The 25706-nt window shown below is 34.7% G+C and overlaps 3 protein-coding genes across 4 annotated transcripts; 1 reads left to right on the top strand and 2 right to left on the bottom strand.

The window, feature by feature from the left end:
- The first annotated feature begins 272 nt into the window (after positions 1 to 272).
- Positions 273 to 11318, top strand: LOC146933614 (uncharacterized). 2 transcript variants are annotated; one of them, XM_085705423.1, is made up of 14 exons: positions 273 to 491; positions 635 to 714; positions 1664 to 1800; positions 2635 to 2848; positions 4000 to 4086; positions 4166 to 4305; positions 5308 to 5388; positions 5497 to 5561; positions 8106 to 8278; positions 9009 to 9139; positions 9235 to 9322; positions 9849 to 10062; positions 10208 to 10308; positions 10482 to 11318. In XM_085705423.1, exons 1-14 carry the CDS (start codon positions 485 to 487, stop codon positions 10947 to 10949), a joined length of 1986 nt encoding a protein of 661 aa, XP_085561549.1. In that variant the 5' UTR covers positions 273 to 484; the 3' UTR covers positions 10950 to 11318. The 2 variants fall into 2 exon arrangements, with proteins under 2 accessions (XP_085561549.1, XP_085561547.1); XM_085705421.1 differs by having other exon boundaries at positions 1642 to 1800.
- A 234-nt stretch (positions 11319 to 11552) lies between these two features.
- On the bottom strand, positions 11553 to 12159 carry LOC146933613 (uncharacterized). Its single transcript, XM_085705424.1, has one exon. It carries the CDS (start codon positions 12128 to 12130, stop codon positions 11681 to 11683), a length of 450 nt encoding a protein of 149 aa, XP_085561550.1. The 5' UTR covers positions 12131 to 12159; the 3' UTR covers positions 11553 to 11680.
- Positions 12160 to 12949: 790 nt separating this feature from the next.
- LOC146933612 (uncharacterized) lies at positions 12950 to 14841 on the bottom strand. The gene is made up of 2 exons (XM_085707845.1): positions 14324 to 14841; positions 12950 to 13999 (listed from the first exon to the last, which is right to left on the bottom strand). The coding sequence occupies exons 1-2, from the start codon at positions 14804 to 14806 to the stop codon at positions 12950 to 12952; spliced, it is 1533 nt and encodes a 510-aa protein (XP_085563971.1). The 5' UTR covers positions 14807 to 14841.
- Between the last annotated feature and the right edge of the window lie 10865 nt (positions 14842 to 25706).

Below are 25706 nucleotides of genomic sequence, written 5' to 3'. Positions count from 1 at the left end.
TTTAATAGGATATTTAATTTTAATACAAGCATTTTAATTTAAAAAAAATAAAAAATAAAAAATATTTTCACAAAATAAATAGGATATCCAATCCATGAGTGTTTAGTAAAGTGGGGGTGGGAAAAGAAGCTATGAAAAAAGAATACAGAGAAGAACAGTGGGCCGTAGAAAGCGTACGTTAAGCCCAACTTGGGTGATGCCGTGACGGTGCAGTTGGAACGAACTTGTGTGACTGAGACAGCATACTTCACCTGAAAGTCACTGCCTGCCACTATAATCGATTGATCGAATTCGATCAATCGAGAGAAGAGAGAAGAGAGAAGATGTGGGTGTTTTACATGATATCTCTTCCCCTCACAATGGGGATGGTGCTGTTAACGCTCAGATACTTCGCTGGACCTTCCGTACCACTCTACGTTCTCTTTACCGTTGGATACACCTGGTTCGTTTCCCTCTCCATCATCATCCTCGTCCCCGCTGATATATGGGTGGTACGTTCTCTATCTTTTTCAATTCAATTCTCCATTCTAGTGTAGCTTGCAATCATACACAATATATGCACCGTGTTTCGATTAATAACTTAAAAAATAATCGATTATGTATGTTTTAAGTTATTTTTCTTTAACTCATACAGACCATATCTTCCCAACTGGACAATGGAGGAATTTCTTTCTTTTGGAGCTGGTCATACTGGAGTACATTTTTGCTTACTTGGTACGCTTCATTTAAAATTTTCTATGTTCATGCCTGCAACACTTCAAATAAGTTGTATAATTGTGATTTAGAAAGGCCAGTAGTTAGTTATCCCCGCATATTGGATAATGCCCAATGCTTTTTTTAGGTCTTCATGTATAGGATATGATGTACACATGGATTAAGCTAAAATAACTATTTGATTTTGATGTGAATATCCATAACTTTTATCAACACGCATCTTATGAAATTCACATTATTTTCTTTTGGTTGTATTACAGACCCAAGGGAAAGAGAGATTAGAGATAAATAAAAGAGAAAAAGATAGAACATTTATGTGTGTAGTAGGATGAATAACAAACAGAAAAACGAGATGTTTTCTGCCAATCCCTTCAACATAGGGTTCCCCCTTTTCACAATTTACTGAATTTAGTTGCTGCTCAGTTTCCCACCACTAACAATTCTGAATGAATCCTCATCTACCCCTCTCCTAGTATTTAAGCTAAGCCATTGCTCCGAACAACTTTAACCTCCTAACTCATTGTACAGCTACCCTTATACAGTATCCCCCTGCCCATTTTCTTAACTGCTCTAACCTCTTTGCCTTGTTTTCCTTTATTCTTTCGGTCATACATCTCAGGTTGACTCTGTAGTTCGATATCTTTAACATTCAACTTCTCGATACTTTATAATGCACAATCTGATTTTGAGGCTTAAGTCATGCTGTAAATGAAAAAACATCATTTATTATGCATTGTTGTACATCTTAGACGATTTTGTGCATGAGCTATTATGCTATTTGCTAATTGGTTTTAATGTTACTTGCCTTCTCATATTCTTCTGTAAAATAGTACATACTAACTAAATATTGGAAGGAAGTATATAAATGGAATTTGCAGATCAAAAATGAAAATTTGCTCATTTATTAAATTATGTTATCCTAAGCAGGGCTGTCGTGCCCCTTATTCAGGGTTTTGAAGATGCTGGTGACTTCACTGTATCGGAAAGATTGAAGACTAGTATACATGTTAACTTGGTCTTCTATCTAATTGTGGGATCCATTGGCTTTTTTGGTCTTATTCTCCTCATTATGATGCACAGGCACTGGTTGGTTCTCGTCTTCTTAACCTTTGTTGTTATGAACTATATTTCAGATTTTTGATGCAAGAAATTGTCCCTTTAGGTATTTTTGCTTAGAGCTTTCTAATTAGTTTTCTTTGAATCAGCATTCTTACTTTCACTCGAAGAGTTTCATTGTTTCCTCAATGCCCCCCCACACATAGCAACTAATCTAATTTTTTCTAGAATATTTATACATCATAAGGATAGATACTCCTTTTTAACGATGTTTGGACTTTGACATGAACGATGTCTTCTAGAAATTTGTGCCCAAAAAAATTATCTTTCTATTTTTTTTTTTTTGTGAATAAGGAGGATTTGAGTGAACAGGGTTTTATGGGGCACTAGCAATGTACTACTTTATCTGCGAAAGCAGTGCATTTGCAAGCCATAATTTCATCCATAGTTTTTTTTTTTTTTTTTTGGACATTTGCATTTACCAAGATGGTGTCATTGCATTGTTTCTGAGAGTCTTTCAAAGACTGTGTTTATAATAAGATATATAATGATTCAGATGTCAGCACATTAAAAAGCTGTGGGCACATTTTGGAAAGCTATATAATGCATATGCATATAACTCACAAATCAGCAGTTTGCTGTTTTATTACAGATTTGCAGTCATGGAAGGATAAATGCTTACCTTCTGCCAAATTAGTTTAGTATTTCTTTTTGACATTATACATGCCATAAACCTTTTTGCATTTCTAGGTGTATATATATGTGTGTTTGTGTTTTTTGGTTTCAAGTGAAGCCCCCCCTCCCCCCGCGTCTCTCCTTTGTTTTTTTAATATAACTTCAGTTAGCTGATTCTTTTATAAGCAGGAGTGGAAGTATTTTGGGATTAGCCATGGCTTGCTCAAATACTTTCGGACTAGTTACTGGCGCATTTCTTCTTGGCTTCGGTTTAAGTGAAATTCCCAAAAATGTTTGGAGAAATGCTGACTGGACCACCCGCCAAAAAGTTCTTTCCCACAAAATTGCTAAAATGGCTGTTGAACTTGATGATGCTCATCAAGAACTCTCAAATGCTATTGTTGTAAGTGGTTCATCCATGTTGTCCATAAAATTTATATTTTATGTTTTCCCTATCTACATGGGAAACGTGAAATTTTTTTCAATCTCATGCAAGCAAACTTATACCCAGTTCATCGGAAGTCAACTCAATCTTGCCTAGTTCCACTCTTAATGTCCCATGCCTTTGAGTAGTAGTGATTTTAGTTTTCGTAACATGTAGTTTGTTATTATTTTACATAAAGTTTATTCTCGTTGGCTTTTTAGCCTGTTAGTGTAATTAGTGATAGGCCAAGTGGTCTATTTAAAAGCCTTAATATGAAACGGGGATTTAAATAGGCTAACAGGCTAGGTCAAACCTAAAAAAGACTATAACAAGTAACATGCCAAGTTTGATAATTTTTAGAACAAGTCAAACCAAATTAACCAAAACATTGTTTAGCCTAGCCCACTTTATGTCTAATTTAAGATCCCACCAGTCTGTCTTGTTGCTAGATTATCTACAATGACTATGCCAGTCTCTTGAGCAACCGATTGGCTGATACAGCAGCACTGACTTAACTTGGTTCATGACCAAGGTCAAGATGCTGCTGCTGCTGCTGTATGTTTCATTTTTGTTTGGAAAAGAGAAAGAAATTGCAAGTAGAGTAAAGAGGAAAAAAAAAAAAAAAATAGAGAACTGGTGTTTCCAATGTGCAAAAAATCAAGAAAACCAACCGAATAAGGATGCAGGACATCTGTTTTTATACAATATTTTTAGGGGTGTACGTGGTCGTGCAAAGGACATGCACACTATTTGAGATCCCTATTTTCCCACGCAGTTTAGTCCAAACTTCAAATTTCCAGCCCTAAGTGCATTGGGTGTGTGCTGATAGTTACATATCAACTAGAGATATGACCTATATAGTGCTTAGAAGCTATGACATTCCTTAGTTTATTTGCTAGTTTTGTGGGATTGAGTTAGATCCTAAGTCCAAATTTTAAGACACGCTAAATACTCGTACATGCTTAATACATTACTATTAGCAATGTGGGTAGGGGGATGATGCAAGATAGGAATGGATCAGTACAGTTTAGTTGAAATTTAGACTAACCCTGCTTTCTTTTCTTTCTAAAACTTACCCCCTCGCGATAAAAGGGAAAAACTTGAAGTTCTGTGATGATTTATTTCTGTAGGTTGCTCAAGCCACTTCGAATCAGATATCTAGGCGTGATCCTCTGAGACCTTACATGGATGTAATTGATGACATGCTAACTCAAATGGTATAAATCTTGCGTTCTTTGCTTAAAGATTCTGATTACAGAACATGGTTCTTTCTTAGGATAATATTTTATTTTCCAGTTTAGGGAAGATCCGTCGTTCACACCACAAGGTGGCCGATTAGGGGGAAGTGATATGGATTATGATACTGATGAGAAGTCAATGGCAACTTTAAGACGTCATCTCCGAGGAGCTACTGAGGAGTACTACAGATATAAAAGGTAAGAAAATAGTTAACTATCTTAAGTTAAATGGTAATTCAGCTGTTATAATCTTCCTAGGAGTACAAGCACCTCGTAGAGCCATATTCATTTATTTTTTGTGTGGGACGGCTGCTTCCAGTTTTTTGGGGCGGCTCTTTGTGGTTTCTTTAGGGTTTTTGGTGTTTATAAGGTGATCCGCATATATACGGTGCCGTGTTTTGTATTCTGTCTTTGGTTTCTTTCCGTGGGTTTTGTGTGTACCTTAAACAAACCTGTTGAGAATAAAATTTGCCGATTCAAAAAAAAAATGCCTAATGTTTATTCATAGAGTAATATAAAAAAGGCTTAATAGCAGTTTTGGCCCCCTATGTTTCAAGAAGTTGCAATTTTGGCCCCCTAACTAAAATAATTCGATTTTGGCCGGCCCCCTATGTTTTGCCCCCTTTGCACTTTTGGCCCCCTAGGCCAATTTTGACCAAGTCAATGCTGACGTGGCACCACATGTGTAATTTTTTTTATTTTTTTAATTTATTTTTTTTTAAAAAAAAATATTTTTCTTTTTTATTTTTTAATTAAAAAATAAAAAAATACACACGTGGCACCACGTCAGCATTGACTTGGTCAAAATTGGCCTAGGGGACCAAAAGTGCAAAGGGGGCAAAACATAGGGGGCCAAAATCGAATTATTTTAGTTAGGGGGCCAAAATCGCAACTTCTTGAAACATAGGGGGCCAAAACTGCTATTAAGCCTATAAAAAAACAAATTTCTTACATGGCCTACACGTATTTTGTCACATATAAGATGAGCATCGAATAGATCAGGTCATATTAAAGATTTTTTCATTGTATATAATTCATAAAAGCTTCAATGCATTATTAATTCTTTTGCTCATTTGCAATGTCCCACCCTTCCATAGCAGACTATTAACTGGCTATATACGGAAGCGTGGTTATTTGGTTGTAGCTCTTACATTTTTCACACCCTTACATGGTATTTTCCTTATATTTTTCCATTTGCAGTGAGTACATGACTTATGTACTAGAAGCCATTGAATTGGAAGATGCGACAAAGAATTATGAACGCCGCCACACAACTGGATGGTTTGCTTCTAATTTTTTTGTTGGTTTTTTGCCTCGTTTCATTTTGCTTCAATAGTATTTAAAGGTTTTTCCAGCTAACTTCATGAAATTTTTATGTTATTATTTCAGGAAATATATGTCAAGCATCAGACCTGCTCGGACTGGCAAGTTAGGATCTTTACTTAACATTTCAGGTAATTTTAAGAATCTTCGTTAATCTACTTATTTCTAACTCCACGTGATTTTTTTTCTTGCAATTGGAATTGTATCACAAGATTTAATCTTAGTAAAGATGCTTCTGTAAGTTTCCCACAAGCATGTTATTCTGTTGGTATATGAAGATATCAATAACCTACAATGGAACATATATGATATATCCATCCTACTCGATCTGTTGCTTCCTGAGTAAAAAAAAACCTTCAGTCTAATTCTATTTTGCATATTTTTTATTTTTTATTGTGTTGTAGCTTGCAACATAAAGTATTTGAGTTAAACTGCCGGTCTTGCTTACACAAAGTTCATCTTAATTGTACCATGAATGCATCTTAGAGATAGAGAGATCATAAAAAACTGCAGGGAAAATAATTATCAATGCTTTAGATTTAGATTGTTTGTCATTAGGAGGGATTAATGATTAGAGATCACGACATCATTTGATTCATATAGTGGGCAAAGATGTTATTATTGTATACTTACTATGAGCCCATATAGTACTAAAAGGACTAGTTGCGGAGCAAATTGACAGCTATTGCAATTTATAACCGTCATAACTATAGCTGATTCTGACATAAATATGGTTACACAATTTTTACTACTATTCTTACAGTACATAATTGTATGTGCATATGAAGAGTAAAAGAAAAAGAAATAAATCCAAAATTTTTAATGTGGAAAACCCTCTCAATATGAAATGGAAAACTCACTAGAGCTTATGACCCAAACAAAATGTCTTCCTTATGAAGTACAATTTACAATGGTTCTCTTGACAAAGAAATGTTTCTCTCAATCTCACCTAGCTAGAATGGTTTATGATATATCTTACCAAGTAAGATGGAAATCTAGAGTGAAACTCTCAGATAATTGCATTATCGGAGATCAACTTGCCTGCTTGCACCTATCCCTTACAAATCGCACTTTATGTATTTGAGATATGTGGCTTCATACACGAATGATATGGTGGGTATTAATTGTTTGTATTTGGAAAAGAAAATTGCTTTTCTGACATAGAATACTTCCTATTGACACAAGTAAATGACCAAATTACCCCCGCGGCAGTTAACTACCGCTGGCATATCCGCCGGCAGTTAACTGCCGCTGGGACCCAGCGGTAGTTAACTACCGCTGAATTCTCAATTTATATCAGAACACAGTAGCAACCATTAGGACTGATAAGAAACTTATTGACATTTACAGGAAAATACCAGAATTAATTCATAAGTATTCATAAGCCAAATACAAACAGAAGCCACAGGGTCTATATCATTTTGTTCAATTTTGGGGAAATTAGGTTATGAAAATTGGGGGAAATCTTTTCTCTTTTATTGTTTGATTGTTGGGTTTCGATCCAATTTTTTAAATGTATGTGAACTAGATTTTTCATTTAGAAATGCACGATGAATAAGTCTTGATTGTTGGACTTGTTGTTGAACTGAGTTTTTTCTATGGGTTTCTGTTAAATTTGGATTATTTTTTTGGTATGAAGAAGAAGAAGATTAAATCTGAATTATTTTTTTGGTATGAAGAAGAAGAAGATGAATGAAGAAAATCTGGATTTTTTTGTTTATTCATAATTATGAATACCACTCTAAAGTAAAGCAAGTGGGCAGAAACAAGTGGTTGTTGGCAAAAAAATACGTCAAATAGAAGAAGAAGAAGAAGAAGAAGAAGAAGAAGAAGAAGAAGAAGAAGAAGAAGAGGGGGTTGTTGGGAGGGATGAGAGAGAACATTAATTAATTAAAAAAGTGGCAGAAACAAGTGGGTTTGTAAAGTAAAGAGATTTTCCAGCGGTAGTTAACAACCGTTGGCTTCCAGCGGCAGTTAACTACCGGCGCTTATACCAACGGTTGTTAACAACCGCTGGGGGTAAAAGCGTCATTTACTTGTGTCAATAGGAAGTATTCATTGTCAAAAAGCAATTTTCTTTGGAAAAACCCAAGTCCCACATTGGATAGATAGGACTCTTGAAAAAAGTTTATCAAGAGAGGCACTCCTCACCTTACAAGCCGGTTTTGTAAGGATGAGTTAGGCCCAAATTTAAACACGGTATCAGAGCCTACCAATCAAGCCACCCACCATTTTATAAACACACCAAGCCCAATAATGTTGGGCGTGAAGGGGTATATTGGGAAAAACCGAAGTCCCACATTGGATAGATAAGACTCTTGATAAGGGTTTATAAAGAGAGACACTCCTCACCTTACATGCCGGTTTTGTAAGTTAGGCCTAAATTTCACGGTCATATTTCCAAGACACCTTTAAAGTGCAATCTCCATTTCTAAGATTAATAATCGATGATTGATTCCAAGGCCTTTGAAAGTTCTCATTAATCAATTCAAATGCAATTCACATGCATTTGAATTATCAAGATTCATCCATCATGGTGTCTTATCAATTCTGGAGGGACCTCTCTCAACATACATCTCATGGTGAAATAATGCAAACGTTACATGTGTGCTTGTGTCCGTACATAGTGGATTTTTTTTTATTTAGGTTTCTGAATAAATGATGGTTCTTTGCAGAGTTTTTCTGGCGATGTATTTTGAGAAAACAAGTTGAAAAAGGGTTGGCTGTTGTACTTGGCATCATGTCTGTTGCAATTCTTCTTGCAGAAGCAACACTTCTACCTAGTGTTGATCTATCTCTTTTCTCAATTCTTATAAAATCTGTTGGAACACAGGAGATGCTTGTGCAGGTAGACCAATATATATATATATATATATATATATATATATATATATATATATATACACACACACACACATTCAGTATCTCACATTCTGGAAAAAAAGTTTTTGATGAATATTTTTTCGTTCTACAATATGGAAAATCTTACAATAATTTAAAATTGAACTGACATGTCCCGTACAAACTTCCACGTAATCGAGAAACTTGGCCTCTTTTGGGGTGCATATTATTGGTCAACTGCACCTGTGCTTTATATTATTTTTTGTTTTAAATATGAATGGTTCTCTGTTTATCTTTTCTTAGCTAAAATAAACTTGCCTCCTTTTGGTGTAAGGCTGTAATTCACCACCTGGTTTCTTGTCTTCCCGACACCGTGACTTGTTTAAGACAAGGTGTTGAACTTAAATTCACTTTTGGAGTTAGGCTATGCATGAAATCGATGCATGCAAATTACTCAGAATTTAATTTGTATGCACTAACAATAATTTTACTCATACATTCAATCACATTTCACCATTTAGATATCTGTAGGTATTTTGAAAAATAATATTGACATATCTAAATGGTAAAGTTTGACTGGGCGTCAGCTTAAAATATTTTTGCACTTTCAGTGCTTACAAATTAAATTACTCATTGAATACCACACAACGTCTCTTTGCCTTAATGAAATGTTTACCGTATTATATTAATGAAGACAAGCCGTTTTCTGAATCACATATCTTCAATTTCTTGCTTAGGCATTTGCTTTTGTTCCACTCATGTACATGTGCATTTGCACATACTTCTCCTTGTTCAAAATTGGAAGGCTGATGTTTTACTCATTGACACCCAGACAGACCAGCCCAGTTAACCTGCTTATGATATGCTCGTAAGTAATATTCACTATTGTCCCTGCTAATTATTTGTTTCTTAAATTGCTGGAGCTATCCAGTAAATATAATTTATTTTCTATCTTGTCCCCAGCATGATTGCTCGCTATGCTCCCCCTGTTTCATACAACTTTCTCAATCTCATTCGCCTAGGGTCTCATAAAACAACTATATTTGAACAGGTAATTATTTTATCACAGTTTCATGCATTGCTTTCTGCTTAATTCCCCTGCTAACTCTTTTGCACATAATATTAATTTAATGCTTAAATCTAATAATCAAAATCCAAAGGAATTAAATTTTGAAAACATATTTCAATTAGTGAGAACATAGTCATTCATAAGCACGTACATGTGGCTCTCTCTCTATCTCACACACACACACACACACACACACACACACACACACACACACACACGTGTGTGTGTGTGTGAGAACTGAATATTATATTTCAGTGATAAATAATATACAACCACTAATGTGTTTATATAGGCCATTCTAACATACTGGGCCAATTACAAATTAATACCAATAAGAATAAAAATTACTACTAGTAATAGTAAAACAAGATAGCCTGTTCAAAAAAAATAGTAAAACAAGATATATCTCCATGAAGTTTATTGGCCCATATTTTTCTTTTGAAAAGTTATTGGCCCATATTTCAAATATGTTTTCTTCTAACTTGGTGCATTTTGTAATTGTTTGCAGCGAATGGGGAACATTGATAATGCTGTCCCTTTCTTTGGAGATAAATTTAACAAAATCTTTCCACTAATAATGGTTATATACACCCTTTTGGTTGCAAGCAACTTCTTTGACAGAGTATTGGATTTTCTGGGGAGTTGGAGGAGATATATTTTCAAAACTGAAGCTGAAGATATGGATGGCTTCAATCCATCAGGGTTGATTATCTTGCAGAAAGGTATGCATACCAAAACTTCTTAGTTGTTAAAGCTCTAGTTCAAGTTAAATGACAAATCGTGTCTCTAAACTAGGAAACCTTAATGTATTGTGGGATATTGAATTTGTGGTAGCATTGCTGATGATTGAATTCATATAATTTGCAGAACGCTATTGGCTTGAACAAGGACGTAAAGTAGGCGAGCAAGTTGTTCCACTTGCAAGGAATTTTAATAGTATTGACGTTGAATCAAACAACAATATTATGGTATGTCGACATGCCACCCCCAAAAAAGTAGAAGCAATTATTTCTCATTATTTTCATCTTTCTTGCAATATGTGTAGCTTAACATCATGGTGACTTTGACGGCTACAAAATATAATGTCTGTTACTCCGCTCTTTCAAACAGTTCCACTCATGTTATGACTTGTATTGTTCAGGAGGAGAATGTTGTTGAAATGAAGGGAACTTCCACTTTAATTAATGCAGAAATTAATGGACGTCTGTCCAAAACTTTGAAGGAAGAGACAAGAAGATATGGTTCAAGCAGGGAAGCGATCAGCAGGAAGTACGCTGCTGTCAGACAGCAGAGTGGACAAGCATCTGAATTGAAGGCAGAAGAGAGAAACTTAGACTCTGCTAAGGTTTCCTTGCTTGATAAAGGCAATACTCATTATGGTAATACTTCTGGAAATTATGGTTTGGGTTCAACATGGCAAACATTAAAGAAAGGCTTTACGAGTTTCAAGGCCGACATCGGTGGTGCCAAAGGGTTTTTACCCACACGGCAAACACAGCAAGATAGGATCTCTCGTGTTTCCTCATCTGAATCCCTTGATGATATATTTCAAAGACTGAAACAGCCTTCAATGGACCAAGCCTTTTACGACGATGGTTCTTCTCGATGATGCCATAGTTCGGGCAAGAAGTTGCAAGTGTTCAAGAATTGTTGATGCTATTCCATACTATCGTGTACAGTGGTGGAGAAATCTGGCATGCTTTCTTCTCTTTTCCTTTTTTAACTTTTTTCTTTTCTTTGGTAGTTTAATGCTCAGAGCAATGTAAAGAAGGAAAGATAGTCTGCTATACAGGAGTTAATACACGTTCCAAGCGAATCACATAAACACAGTATATTCAGATTTTGTATCTCTACGATGAGTAATTCACTTTATTATAGAGTAAAGTAAGTAATGTAAAAATCCTAAAACAATGGAGCACTTCAAAATTCAAATTTTACAAGACAGCAATGCTGCTCTCTGATCTGCTTTGTTTTGTAATTTTTGTCTATTGTGCGTTTAACATACTTCTTGAAAAGAACCCCAAATTGCATTCTTATTGTGGATCTCATGTTATGCTCGTGAGTTTACTACCTGAGCAATTTTTTTTTCAGAAAGTTATTAAACTATTGAAAGTCCTGAAACAATGATGCAACGCCTCAGGCAACGGTTGAAAACTATACAATGATGATAATTATTATAAGGAAAATGCTAGCAAGTGCCCTTAAGACATTGTTTAAGCATCTAAAAGTAGTAAATTTTATAAACATAAGCATAATAATTAATGTGAAATCATTACAATTTAATTATGTGTAGCTACGTGATTAAAGAAAAGTGTTCTAAGTTAAACTTGTAATAAAAAGTCAACCCATTCTCCCCCTCACTGTCCTTGAACGTGTGAAAGCTTCTTTGGAGTCCTTTCTTGTCAATTTGAGTAGCTTTGACCAAAAGCTTCTTTTCTTATGATTTCCCTGGTTATCTCCATTGATTTCCCTATCTCTGATTTGGCTTCTTGAATCAAAGGCAATCGAATTGCTCTTCTTTAAACCATAATTGAAATTAACCATATTTGAAGAAAAAGAATCTGTCACACTAGAAGTTTGGCGGCGGTGACGGCGGCTATGACCATGAGACATATAAATTGCTGAGGTTGAAGAGAAGGTTTGAGGAGATTGAGGTACATGATGAATTTGTCTGTTATTGAGCTTTGAGAGTTTGTCTCTTAAGCAATAACAACAAACACCAGGTAGTTGTTTGTCATTTGAGTGCTCTTTGCACTTTGTTCCTGCTGCTTCTAACTCTGACAACTTCATATTGATTGACTAATTAATATGTATGTTTTGTTTTGTACGTGCGTTTTACCGTATTTATAGATTCATTTGTCGTTGATGCAATTCATAGGAAATGCACAAGTGCGTGTTTCTCCGAAACTTCATGTTTTCACCTAATTAACAATGTCTTTTTTTATTCAGTCAAATAAATAAATAATATTGTCATGTCATCATATTTAGGGATGACAAAAAAAAAATATCAAGTTCTATGACTGCGTCCAATCTAATCTTATCTTGCTTCTCGATGGTTTTCATTAATCGTTTTTAACGTAATATTCAAGGAAAGTGATGTAATTCAATTTAAGAAAAATACCGTTTTATTTTTTTGAGTCAAAGCTTTAGCTTACGATGTTTAATTCCACTTGAGGAATTAACCTTTACAACAATACATGACGATATCCATTTTATATTCAATAATTTTTTTTTAAGGACATTTTATATTCAATATCAATCATGCAAATTCAAGTAGGATTCAATATTTTTTATACGAGTATTACTTTTCCCACCCTATGTCATTCCTCGTGCGCCCTATTTTTTTCCAATTTTACCCTCGAGACATTCCGGATTATATAATCCGGAATGCACCAGTTCACAGAACTGAAACAGATTTGCATGTCATTGTGGTTTTTATCATTTTTTTCCAATAAATCATTATATATGTTTGTATAAAAGACAATTAACTTAAATATTATATCAAAAAATGATTATATATATCATTATACCAAAAAAAGTTGAATTTATATCATTACACATTTCACCTAATGATATACATTTCAACTAAACTAATGATATATATCTAATCTATGGCGCCGAAAGATCAATGGGACTATCATCCACTTCAGCCTTCACACCAGGAGCAGGACCAGCACCAACCCTCTCATCGGGATCAAGATTTTCAACAATGTACAATTCTTCATCATCTTCTATGACCGCTACACCCGCCGCCCGACTTAGCTCATTATAATCTGCCATTCGGCTGACATATCTATCAGGCCAGGTGTCTGCATCCTCTCGATGGTATTGTCTCCATAGAGCGGAAGTGGGAGGAATCAGACAACCATCCTTCAATTTCAAGGCCATAAAATGGTTGTCATTCACATATGTCAGACATATCAACTGATCAATAGTTGGAGGCGGCGGTGGACCACATAGAGGGAAAAAGGTTTCTGATTTCCCAATGGACAACACAACAACCGTTTGGCTGAATTTCTGTGCGATGAGGAACCCCATTTCCGGCATTGTCATCCATTTATCCGGTGGTGCATTGCCAATATCAGAGTAGGATAGAGCGTCCAAGACCTCGTTATACCGCCTATCATCATTAATCATCCTCCGATAGCGGCCATTTTCTACACCGATAAACTCTTTGTAAAGGTTGTACCGGACTAATACGTGATCATCAACAGTCAAGTTACGTAGGACCGCAACTGCTCGGAACCCACAATGGCCATCACCGGGTACATCCGTAACCTTTTCAATAAAGCCATGCATCCAAATTGGGATTTGGTCTTTGTGTGGTATGTGGACTTCAACGGGTGTTGGCTTCTTTTGATTTTTTGGAATTGGCTTAGGAGGAGTAGGAGACATGTTGCTTTTCTGTGCACTCTTTCTACTCGTCCCTATTGACCGTGTCTGTGAACCCTGTGTTTCTTGCTCCTGGGAGTCAACAATCTCCCATAGTGAAGGGGACCGCCTTGTTGATCGAATGCTTTGCTTATCTTTCTTTGGAGCTCCTTTGGTGGTGACCTTATTTGGCGGTGGACGCATAGAGGTGGTTTCCGGTAAAACAAATTGTCGGAATTTTTCTTTCAAATGCACCTTCATGTTGTAATCGGCGTCCTTGAACCGGGCCTACAATGTGTAAAAAACTGTCATTATTGTTGTTGATGGAAAACAGTCAGAAAATTGCATTCTGTTACTACTACTGATACTGTCCGGATTATATATTCTGAATTATATAAGGTAATCCGGATTATAAAATCCGGAACTTCCCGATACACCCTATGCATGAGCCTTAAATGCACTTGCATAGGGCGTAAATGCTACCTCTCCGGATTATATTGTCCGGATTCCATCAATTATGTCCGGATTATATAATCCGGATTGCACCAGTACAGAATACAGAAACAGAAATCCTGGGCATAACTTAAACAGAGACAATTTTGAAAAAAATACCTGGAGAATATCCCATTCTGGCAATAGAGAGATGTCTTCTTTTTGAAGCTTCGGGTCAACCTCGTACTCGAACCTCAACCTCTTCCAGTGGGTGTGAATTTCTTCTAAACGGATGGCGGTGCCGTTCTTGATCTTCAAAGCTATCATACACGCACACGGTAATCCGTAAGTGATCAAACTCAAACAACCACATCTTGATTTATCCGTACCAATTTCAAGTGCTTTATTGTACTCCATTACGAGATGATGCAAAGCTTCCCTTGAAATGTTCCGGATCAACCTAGACCACAACACCTTGTCTTTGAACCGATGTTCAAGCATGATAATGCTCGTCTGAAACAAAGCATGTATTGCGGTATGTTGCAACTCTAGCATGTCATGAACGGATTTCCAGTTTGTGCTCAAATCACCCATACTACTACTCAGATACTTTTTCAACCGAGCGTGTGCAGATTCAGCTCTGTTTGTTGTAGTATTCCCCATATGAAGGTTTTTGTCAACCCAAAACCTCACAAACTTCTCCTTAACCGGATCCAAAATTGTTTTTTCAACATATTCTAAAAACTTGGAAAATTTTGCGCATACAACTTTGAACCGGGTCCAACTTTGCGCATACAACTTTGAACCGGGTCCAACTTTGAACTTGGGAAATTGTTTCGGATTATATGATCCGAATATTTTCCGGAATATATAGTCCGAATAAAGGGTATTTTGGTCAAAAAAATAGGGCGCGCGAGAAGGCCATAGAGTGTGAAAAGTAATTCTCTTTTTATACAGGTATAAATACATATACTCTGCAAACCTACCCAAATCCTCCCTAATTCGGATTGACTAATAACTTTCAACGTATTAAAATTGAATGATGCATTTTATTTTTATGAATTGACATGTGGAATATGTGGACAACAAGAATACGTGGGAAATATTTCTTCTAGCTTATGAGTTACGAAAGCAGCCAAGTCAACATTTGTCCTTTGACTATGGGGGATAACATGTTGCTAGTCAAAGCAGCACACGTGTGGATGTGATAAATAAAATTATTTTTAGGCATCGACATAAAAAGGCAAACAAATGACAAAAGAAGAGATGACCCACACCAAATCAAAGTTTACCCGCATTATACTCACCAAATTTTTTTTGGTAATCACATATTTTTATTTTTAGGGTATACTATAATTTAAGGTTTCCACAATTTTTACATAAATTGTTGAAAAAAAAGTAGTTATTGTAAAAAAGTAATTGTCAAAAGTTTGAAAAATAAATTGACACAATTTTTAATATATTATTTTTATCTTTGATTTCTTAAGATATATGTTAACATTTCCCTTATTTGTAAGAGATATCACTAGTATATGTGTTTCTAACTAAGAATACAAATAAAAGCAGTCAGTGTATTTTTGAGGGGTGCAGCAACACTGCAAGCGGGGCGCTAGAACAAATATCAAGAGTGTTAAGGCTACGTCGGCTTTTCTTTTGTCTCATACTTAGTGTGGGCCTATGGACTCATGAGGAAATAATGAACGAAAAATCTGAAATTGACATTAGTTATTCATGGTTTGCTTTCAGACACCCTATACTGAACATTTTTACCCCCTAGTGAAGGATTGTTAACTATACAATTCGTTCACCTACCACATTTAACTGCCACTCACGTGTAATTTATGCTATTTCTGTCTTTCTGTTTGAACCCTCCTCTTTCTATATGAAGGCATTTTAAATTCCACTTGTTGTAATAACAAAATGGATATAAATGTCAGCAAAACCAAACATCTTTAATTTTTCAATAGAAAATTTAAGGTCATAACAGAGAGAAGATTTTTCAATTTGCTAGTTGCTAGTTCTATATTCTTCAAAAAACAACAATTGGCTGTTGTAAATTGTAATATTAATTGTATACGTCTCAACAATTGAAAGTGGTAAACTATATGCTAAATTGTGAAAAACTCATCAATCAAACGATGGTTAACGGCCGTAGGAAGCAAATGGTAGCATTCATCAATGAACCGTAGTTAATTGTCGTTAGGAGTAAAATGGTCAATTCAGGATGTTTGAGAGTAAATTATATATGTATAAAGAGCAATTTCTATAGTGAATGAACTACTTTATGAAGTTTGTGAGTGGCCGGCCGAAGAAAAAACACTTACCAACGAGAAAAATGCTAATTTATAGAAAAACGATCTTGTTAATGAGTGCTCTGGGGTACTCCCTCCGGTCTCATTTATAACAGAAAGTTAACTTTTTCAAATTCATTCATAAATAATGAATATAGTTTATAATATCTATATACATCATTTATTGAATAAATCTAAAAAGTTTATTTTTTTTCTTACAAATGAGACCGAAGTAGTAATCATAAAGGATTTTAAATTAAAAAATTATTGTTTAATACTTCAATTTGTAGTATATTAAACACACAAATTTTTCATGAAATCTTATCATTAATGATCCTTAAAAAGTACTAATATGTTAGCGAACCTAATATATCAATATTGTTTTGAAAGCTATGTATTCAATATTTGAAAGGTTAAACCTATAAGTTCGCTAAACCAATATTTACGTGTCTTAAATTATTTGTGCTTTTAAAATTCAATGCAGCATTTTCCCCCACTAATACATCATCATTTATTTTATTTCAATTTATCTGATATAGTAACAGGTAGTAAATAAAATTGTTTTTATCTGGTCTTACTATGTTTGGTGCATGAATATGGTACGATGTTATGTTTTTATATTGATTTTAACTCGTTTTTACAAAATCAACTTATAAGATGAGAGATGTCTTTCTTTATAAACTATCATCGAAATTTAAATTTGACTACCATGTTACCACTTTGTGAATTATGCAAATCTGTACCTACACTACAGTTTGATTGAATGCTGCCTCAAACTTAGGGGAAGCACTTCAGTGACATAGTGCCATGGTGCCACTGTGCCATTGCTCCAATCAGATTTTGACACGTGGCAATGCTAATTAAAATAATAAAAAAACAGAAAAAGCAAGTTTAAATAAAAGAAAACAAAACACGATCCAGAAAACGCAGCATCACATGTTCTTTCTCCCTTCCAGAAAACGCGATCCAGAAACCACCATCGGTTTTCTTCGCCGTCCGCCGCCATAACCTTTAACCACCGCCCTCCGCCGCACCGTCGAACATCAATTTATCACAGGCCGCCGACTATTCACATCCCTCCTTCTCAATCTCGTATTCGATTGAATCCATGTTGTTTTGGTGAATAAGATTTTTGGTTTATCAAGATGATTTTTGGTGTGTCAAGGGTTGTAGGAAGGTAGGATTTGTTTGAAGGATTTTGAACAAGAAGACTGGACAGCTGCTATTGGGAAGGAAAGTCTCTAAAGAATGCTTAGATCTTGTTATGTGTATTCAATTAAGTCAGATTTTGATTACATGTATATTAGATTAAGTCTCTGTCATGTAATCTGCTATGTAATTTGGATCTCAATGTGTATATGAAATTAAGTTTTATCCATCAATGAAATCATTTTTTAAAATTTATTTTTTGGTTAGTATTATGCTTTATTATGCTTTCTCATGATTTCTTCATTTTTTTGAAGAAATTCTCATGATTTCTTCATAACAATGGTTACTCTTGATTGAAAACAATGGTATTGGTGCTGTTTTGAATCAATTGTAGAACAATGATATACTGATATATTACAGGTTTGTGTTTGTGTTTTTTGGGCGATTGGTTTTGGTCTGCTGTTTGTGTTTTTTGTGCACAGTATCCATAACTTGGGGGCTGGTTTTGAGGCTGGGATATAGTAGGCTGGGTTTTAGAGGTTTTTGGTGCTTTGTTGTGCCTTTATGCGGCTGTGCTTGTGGCTGGGATCCTCTGTTACTTTGTTGTATACGTTAGCATCATCACTACCTTTGGACTTTGGTTGAATTAGGATGGCTTTAGAGGGGCTTTGTTTTGATTTTTGTCCATTGGTGTACCGCATATTTTAGCAATATGTTTGTGTCCATCACGTTTTTTCTTTATTTCATTTAAACTTGCTTTTCTGTTTTTTTATTATTTTAATTAGCATTGCCACGTGTCAAAATCTGATTGGGGCAATGGCACAATGGCACCATGGCACTATGGCACGGAAGTGCTTCCCCAAACTTAGGCAGCTTCAAAACTACAGTTATTTTTATGTAACGTGTATATATCTATTTAGTTATGTTGTGCCACTGTTATATTTTCCTCAATCCTCATCTTAACAGGATAATGTTCCGGTCAGAGTGAGTGACACGAATAATTTTAATGTAAGAGTGATGATGATACCAGAAAGCTTATGTCAGGTACATTGGTCAATAGTCTTGAATCTCTGGCTGACACATTTTTAAAAGCAATGTTTATTACTCCCTTCGTCCCGGAATAACTGACCCATTTTCTAAAAAAAAGTGTCCCAAAATAACTGATCCATTTCAATTTTCAATACAACTTTCATCATTCCCAATACAATATAACACTAAATAATACTACTTTTATCATTCCCAATACAATATATTCCACTTTCCCCTTTATTTATACATTTTTCTTAATATGTGTGAAAAACAAAATTGTGTCAATTAAATTGGGACGGAGGTAGTACTAATTGTACAATTGAACTACTCTATCCTGTAGTCTTATTATTAGTGAAAATGAGGATGGTCCAAACTCTCTCGGATGACATTTATAATAGAGAAATAGGGGTGGGAACAGGCCAGGCCGTTCGACAGGGGTCTATGGCCTAACCTATTTAAAGTCTAGTTCGGCCCAGCTCGTTTATTAACAAGGTCAGTCTCAAACTTTTTATTAAGCCTATTTAATTAAATAGGACAGGCTAAGGCTTACAAAAAAGCCTATTAAGCTTGTCGGGCCGGCCTATTAAGCTTTTTATGTATAATATATCTTCCATTATTGATATCGTTGAAGTTTTTTTCTCATAAACTCAAGCTTTCATATGATTGGTTATTTAGTACTCCCTCCGTCCCGGAATAACTGACTCATTTTCTAAAAAAAAGTGTCCCAAAATAACTGACCCATTTCAATTTTCAATACAACTTTCATCACTTCCAATACAATATAACACTAAATAATATTACTTTTATCATTCCCAATACAATATATTTCACTTTCCCCTTTATTTATACATTTTTCTTAATCTGTGTGAAATGAGCCAAGAGGTCAAATAAATTGGGACGGAGGGAGTAACACATATATTGATGTGATTAGACCTTCATAAGATTTCATTATTTAGTTGCAGATATATTCATGTGTTTTAGGCCTTCGTAAATTTTGGCCTATTTAGTAGTAGGCTTACATGTGTTGTTAGACTTTAGTGTAAAATAGGCTTTCAGACTTCATTGGGCCTTTAAATAGGCCAGGTCAGACCTCGAAAATGAGCCTATGACGGGTAATAGGTCAGGCTCAGGCCTATAATTTTTTAAGTTGGCCAGGCTTAGTGTTATACCCTAATTTTGGACCTAAAAATACTAGTCAATTTTTCTTTCCTTGCATTATAAGTCATTTGAACTGTCTCTGATCAATTCCATCTTTCTCTGCATTTTATTTCAAAGTTATTTGCAAAATTCACATGTAAGGGTATTTTAGTCATTTCCCATGTCAAATTTCTTTCAGTCTTTTAAAAATTTGGTTGAGTCCTTTCAAATAGTTTGAATAAGTCTTCATTTCAATTCTATGTCAGAATCCATTCCAAAATTTGCATTTTGAAGTCATTTTGAGTCAGTTTTGCCCCTAGGGGCATTTTGGTCATTTCAAGTGTCAAGTTACTGTTTAAATCCTAAAAGTTGTCTATGAGTCTGTTAATTTTGCTTGAATGAGTCTTTGCTTCAGTTCCTTGTTAAAAATCCATTTTAAAATTCGTATCTAAGTCATTTGCAGTCGTTTTAGCCCCAGGGGCATTTTGGTCATTTCACACGAAATTTCGGCAGAGAGGTACTTTAAAGTACCTCATTTAGGCCATTGGTTCGTTTTAGTCCGTTTTGTCAGTTTTAATTGTCTCACTTTACGTTTAGTCAGGTTTACCAATTTTAAATCCAATTTTATTTTATTTTTTGCACTTTAGTCCTCTAGTTCCTAAAATTGCATATTGGTCCTTCTTACCTTTATTTTTCTTAAGTCCTTTAAATTTTTAATTGCATTACAGTCCTTGAAGTCTTTTTATTAGTAATTTTGGTCTTTTCTTTTTTTTGGTCCTTTTAAACATTTTCAAAATCACAATTAAGTCCTTTGTCCAATTTGCAGTCTGGTCCTTTTTCTTAAATTGCAGGGCAGTCCTCAAGAGTTTCGAAATTGCACAAAAGGTCCTCAAAGCAAAAAAACCCAGCAAGGCCGAGTTATTCCAAGTCCATGTCCAGGTGTCACAAGGCTATTGGTCCAGAACATTACACTTGGCCTATAAAATGAGGCCACATCACCAATTACAAAAAACTTTCCCAATTACTCAGTGACACATCACCATCAGAAACCTCTAACAGAATTTCTCTCTCCAATCACCACCGTAACAGAATTCAATCACCACCGTAACAAACTAAAACCACCGCAATCCAAATCAATCATCGCCACAAAGTTTCTCAAATTCATCAATTCACAACCAAAAATCCACAAAATTCATCACAGAAAGCTCAAATTCAACAATTGCACAATGAAAACAGTTCAAGATTGAGGTGATTTTGTTTCGCAATTCTCAGAGATTCGAAGGAATCATCATCATCGAATTGAAGACTGCAATTCCAGCACAATGTCAAGGAAATTGTACGATCACAGTTCGAAGAAGAGAAGAAAGGGGAAATTGAAGCAAGATCACAGTTCGAAGAAGAAGAAAGCCAAAGCACCGATTTATTTTCGGTCTCGAAGTTCACCAGAAGAAGCCGAAGCTTGCTCAAGGATCTTACGTTCGAATCTCCAAACAAATCCAGGTATATTCAGGGAAAACCTTCTCGTTTTTGCTTCGAAATCATCATCGAAGGTTTGAGATCAAGAATAAACGGTGAATTGAAGAAAGATTTTGAAAAAGATCCGAAGAAGTTCGGACGAAACCCTAGAAACATGAATCGTCCAAAATTCACCGTTTATTTCATCGATTGAGTTTCAAATCCGTGAATAATGAAGAAAGTAGTTCGAATTAGGGTTTTGATTCAAAAATTTTTTGAAAAGAAAGTTGAAACCCTAAAAAGCAAAAGAATCCGAAATCAAACCTGTAGAAACATGTAGATCGAAACATTTTGAACGCTCGTCTTCAAAGAACGTGTAGATCGAAACGTTTCGAACTCTTGTTCTCTAAAAAAGTCAAAATCAAACGGTTCGAACAACTTTCTTCAGAAAAATAGCAAGATCGAAGTGTTTCGCATCCATTCTATGTTTGATTTGTGTGTTGATTCATAGTTCATAATCCAAAATCATGTTTGATGTGTGAATGCCATGAACGGCGCCGCTAGGGTTAGAGTAAGAAGAAGAGAGAACGAGAGAACTCTGAGAGAAGAGAGAGAAACGAATGGGAAAATGAGGTGAACCGGTCTTCAAGACCTTTTATAAGCAGACTGAACCGGTTTGGTTCAGTCATTGGACCATTGGCTTTGTGTCCTGGCCGTTAGATCTAAGGGTTGATCCAGTTGGATCAATCCCACGGCCTTCTGTGATTCCCTGAGGATCCAGGATCCATTCATCCCTTGGGCTTGGGTTTGGGCTTAGTTTCCTGCGTGTTTCCTTGTTTTGTTGCTATTCTTACCACTGTTTCTTGCTATTTGCACACCTTTATGCTCAAAAGATTTGTTAAAAATTCCAAGTATTTTTTCATGTGTTTTTGACTAGCTTCTTGATCTTTTTGTGATGTTATTATGTGTTGAATTTGGATAAAAAATATGTAGCATTTTTTTTATTATTATTATTAGTTTGTTGCATTTGTTAAATCTTGTGAAAATTTTTACACGTTCTTGTGATCAAAACTCTTTGAAAAAAGTTCCAAAGAAATTCATGAGTGTTTTTTGACAATTATGTGACTTTTTGGTGTTAATTGTACATGAAAAAATTGGTGAGCATGGTGTGGTTAATTTTCCTAATGTTTTGTGACATTTTGTGCTAAAAATAAATGAAAACTCATTTGATTTTAATTCCAATTGAATGTTGGTGACCTATACCTTTTGATTCCATAGGGCTTAGCTACTGTTTGTGTTTGATATTAGTGCATGAGTATGAATCTTAGTAGGTTACTTAGCTTGCAAGTTAGTTAAATAGTTAAATAATGCAAGTATGTTCAAAATTTGTTTTAAAATGCCAAGAAAATCATGTAGTCTTAATTTCCATTCCAAGACTTTATTATGAACCTTTTTAAATGTAATTGGAATGTGGGAATTATGGGTCACTTGGTTCTTGCATTTTATGAATAAATTTTAGCTATATTTGCACTCTTTTGCCTTTATTTTCTACCATTTATGTCCTAGTACTTCTCTTGCTTTATTTCCTTTGATATTGCTCTATGCTACTAACCTTTCCATTTCATGTTTCATATTCATCATAAGCATTCCCACTTCATCTTCTTCTTCATCTAATTTCTTGCATTTTAAGTTTAAAAATGTAAATACTTAGAGGTTTTGTAATATTTTACCTTCATGCAATTTTAATTTCTTGGCAAAGAGGCCATAGAATGTATCTAGGCCAATGATGTAATAAGGACAATGGACTCTAATGATGTACACCGACACAAGCACCGACACATGCACACACATCACTATATAGCTAGAATATGCATGTTTAGATGTATGTTTAGGATTGTATGTTTAGATGAATGCCTAGGATTCATACTTAGAAAAAACCAATTTTCCAAACAAATGTGAACAACTTCACTCAAACCTTTTCCAAATAAACCTTGGGATCCAATATCCCATTGTATTTTCTTTTCCATTTTCTTAATCAAATTTCAATGAAAATAATCAAACTTTGACTTCTTTTGCAATTCACTAATTCAACCTCACTATTTTCCAATCTCATGCCCTTGAGGCCTCTTTCTATTCTTCAAACTCCATTTTCAAACTTAAAATCAACCAACAAAAACAAAAACATTTTTGAAAGAGAACTACGGTGGATTTGATCCCTTAAACGGGTACGTAGGCAAGGAACAAAATTCCTTCAATTCAACTAAAATAAAAATCCAAAAACATTCTTCTCCCTCCAATTCTTCACTTAGAACATCCTTAGGTTTAATAAGCATTTCAAATAGCATTTAAAAATAAAGCGCGCGCGTAGAAATTAAAGACGGTTCCTATAGGTTACTATAGTCGTTATGGGTGCCTAACACCTTCCCGTAGCGAAAACAACTCCCGGACCTCGATTCTCAAGGGTTTTGCTTACTTTTTCCCTTCCCAAGAAAAAATAAGATATCACCGGTTTAAAAGGTTCAAACGTAATCAATGTTTGACACCCGAAAACCAAGATAAAACACTTAGGCCTTACAAAGCCCGGCCCGGCCTAGCCTATTTCCACCCCTATAGAGAAATGATATTTGAACGTCCATTTAGTGACAATTTTTGCAATAATTTTCTCTCTCATACTCACATTACTTTTTACTTTATCTCTCTATTGCTATGGTTTCCGTGTCAATACCATTTTTTCTTTGTAAAATATGGTTGTCAAACAAGTTGTCACCAAATTGGTTGTTCAAATAACACTCCTTTTTAATAATATCATCACCAGCTTTCCTATTTTACAATTTTTTTTTAATGGCTTATACACTAGTATTATCGTACAGACTCCCTTTCATTAATCAACGGAAAAAGCTCTTTTTTGAGTTTTTTTTATCACTATTATATTTTTTTAACATTTAATTGATCTTTAGATTTTTGGGCATATACTTGTTTTGCTACACCAAAAAAGGCTCACGTTGCTTAAAAATCTTAGTTAAGAATAGTTTAGAAATAACCCACGATTATCAATATATCAAATAAGTTGCCGACAAAATCTTGAGAGTTCACACAAGATAAAAAACGGTCAATACCTCAAAAACGGTGTCATGGATTTGATGTCAAAATATTAATGCGTCAGGTTAGGGTCGAACCTATGACATGTTCTAGTACAAATTGTCCCACAATGACCGGAAACAACACATCACTTTTCAACTCAACGAGGCCCATTTTACAAATTAAAAAATCTTGAGAGCTAAGCGAACAATACTTCAAAAAAGCGGTGTCATAGACTTGAGTTGGAAATTATAATTAAATGATCTGGTTTGAAATAACCGTCACCATTTTATGAAAATGTTATTTTTCTGAGGTTCTTCATTTTCCCGTAAACATATAAATTTATTTAAAAAATATCTACAATTAAAAAAATATGAAAAACATATATATAAGTTTGAAAACGGAAGTAGAAAAATGTTCAATATTGCACACTGCCCTCTCTTGTAAATGTTGTATATTTGAGATATTTCAAAAGTTATTTTATTTTATTATAAATAAATATTTTAATTAATTTTATTGAGAAAATTAATCTTGGTGACTTTTGCATAAGAAGATCATTTTGACAGAATCACACGTTGGCATTTTACCACAATTTGTGTAACTTCTTTAGAAATAAACTACCTATTTAATAGGTGATATTTGTTAAGACTTAATTATTTTTCAATGTGTTTTAAGTATGGTAACTGAATTTGACTTGGTATCCATAGATGTGTAATTCAATTTCCTTAAGTAGCAAAACGTGCTCCATCTATTTTATTAGTTATAATCATAATTAACTAGTATATTATGTTGCATATAAAAGTTGCTTTGTTGTACATCGGAAAAGTAGTATTTTTTCTTTAAGAAAACTATGAGCTTTTGTTTTCATCACACACCATTAAACTTCCGTTCTGCTTTTCTTTTTCCATTTCAAAAATACTAATGTCTGAGTTAATCTGTGTATTTCTCGTGTCTTGATAGCCTCGGTACGATTACCGCTGAGATGAATATATTGTATTCTGGGGAAGTTGCGCAATTCTGCGGATAATTCCTTAATTCAGTGACATAGTCACGCCTCAGGTTTTACTTTTCATTTTATTGTTTTGCAAGTTGTGATCTTTCAGCCATCCGCGAACAACAGTAAATTGTAACTATTTTAGTTAACGTCAGAAAAAAAAATTGTAACTAGTTTTCTTCGACAATATTAAAATACTAATTAAGGGCCCCAAGAGAAAGTAAGGCCTTATAAATCGACTCTAGGTCATGTTTCGTTTCTAAATTTTAGCAAGAACTTTTCAAGTGGAAAACATGCAGATCATCATATTGAGTGTAAAACTAGTAATATTAATATACATAATATTGAGTTTATCCGAATTTCACTAGAAAATGCTCACACCATCATCCAATTCTTTCATCATTGCATTAAGTTCTTCATTCTAATGTGT

The sequence above is a fragment of the Medicago sativa genome, chromosome 4, assembly GCF_051527215.1.
Source record: "Medicago sativa cultivar Bolivia chromosome 4, Bolivia_mono, whole genome shotgun sequence".
Classification (NCBI taxonomy): domain Eukaryota; kingdom Viridiplantae; phylum Streptophyta; class Magnoliopsida; order Fabales; family Fabaceae; genus Medicago; species Medicago sativa.
The sequence above is the reverse complement of the archived record's forward strand: the minus strand, read 5'-3'. Positions and strand labels throughout refer to the sequence as shown.

Coding starts and splice junctions, on each gene's coding strand:
- LOC146933614 (XM_085705421.1), top strand. CDS start 324: ATGTGGGTGTTTTACATGATATCTCTTCCCCTCACAATGGGGATGGTG. Junction 1,801..2,634: donor ATTATGATGCACAGGCACTG/GTTGGTTCTCGT, acceptor TTTTATAAGCAG/GAGTGGAAGTATTTTGGGAT. Junction 5,389..5,496: donor CGCCGCCACACAACTGGATG/GTTTGCTTCTAA, acceptor TTATTATTTCAG/GAAATATATGTCAAGCATCA.
- LOC146933613 (XM_085705424.1), bottom strand. CDS start 12,130: ATGAAGTTGTCAGAGTTAGAAGCAGCAGGAACAAAGTGCAAAGAGCAC.
- LOC146933612 (XM_085707845.1), bottom strand. CDS start 14,806: ATGGGGAATACTACAACAAACAGAGCTGAATCTGCACACGCTCGGTTG. Junction 14,000..14,323: donor CAGAATGGGATATTCTCCAG/GTATTTTTTTCA, acceptor TACACATTGTAG/GCCCGGTTCAAGGACGCCGA.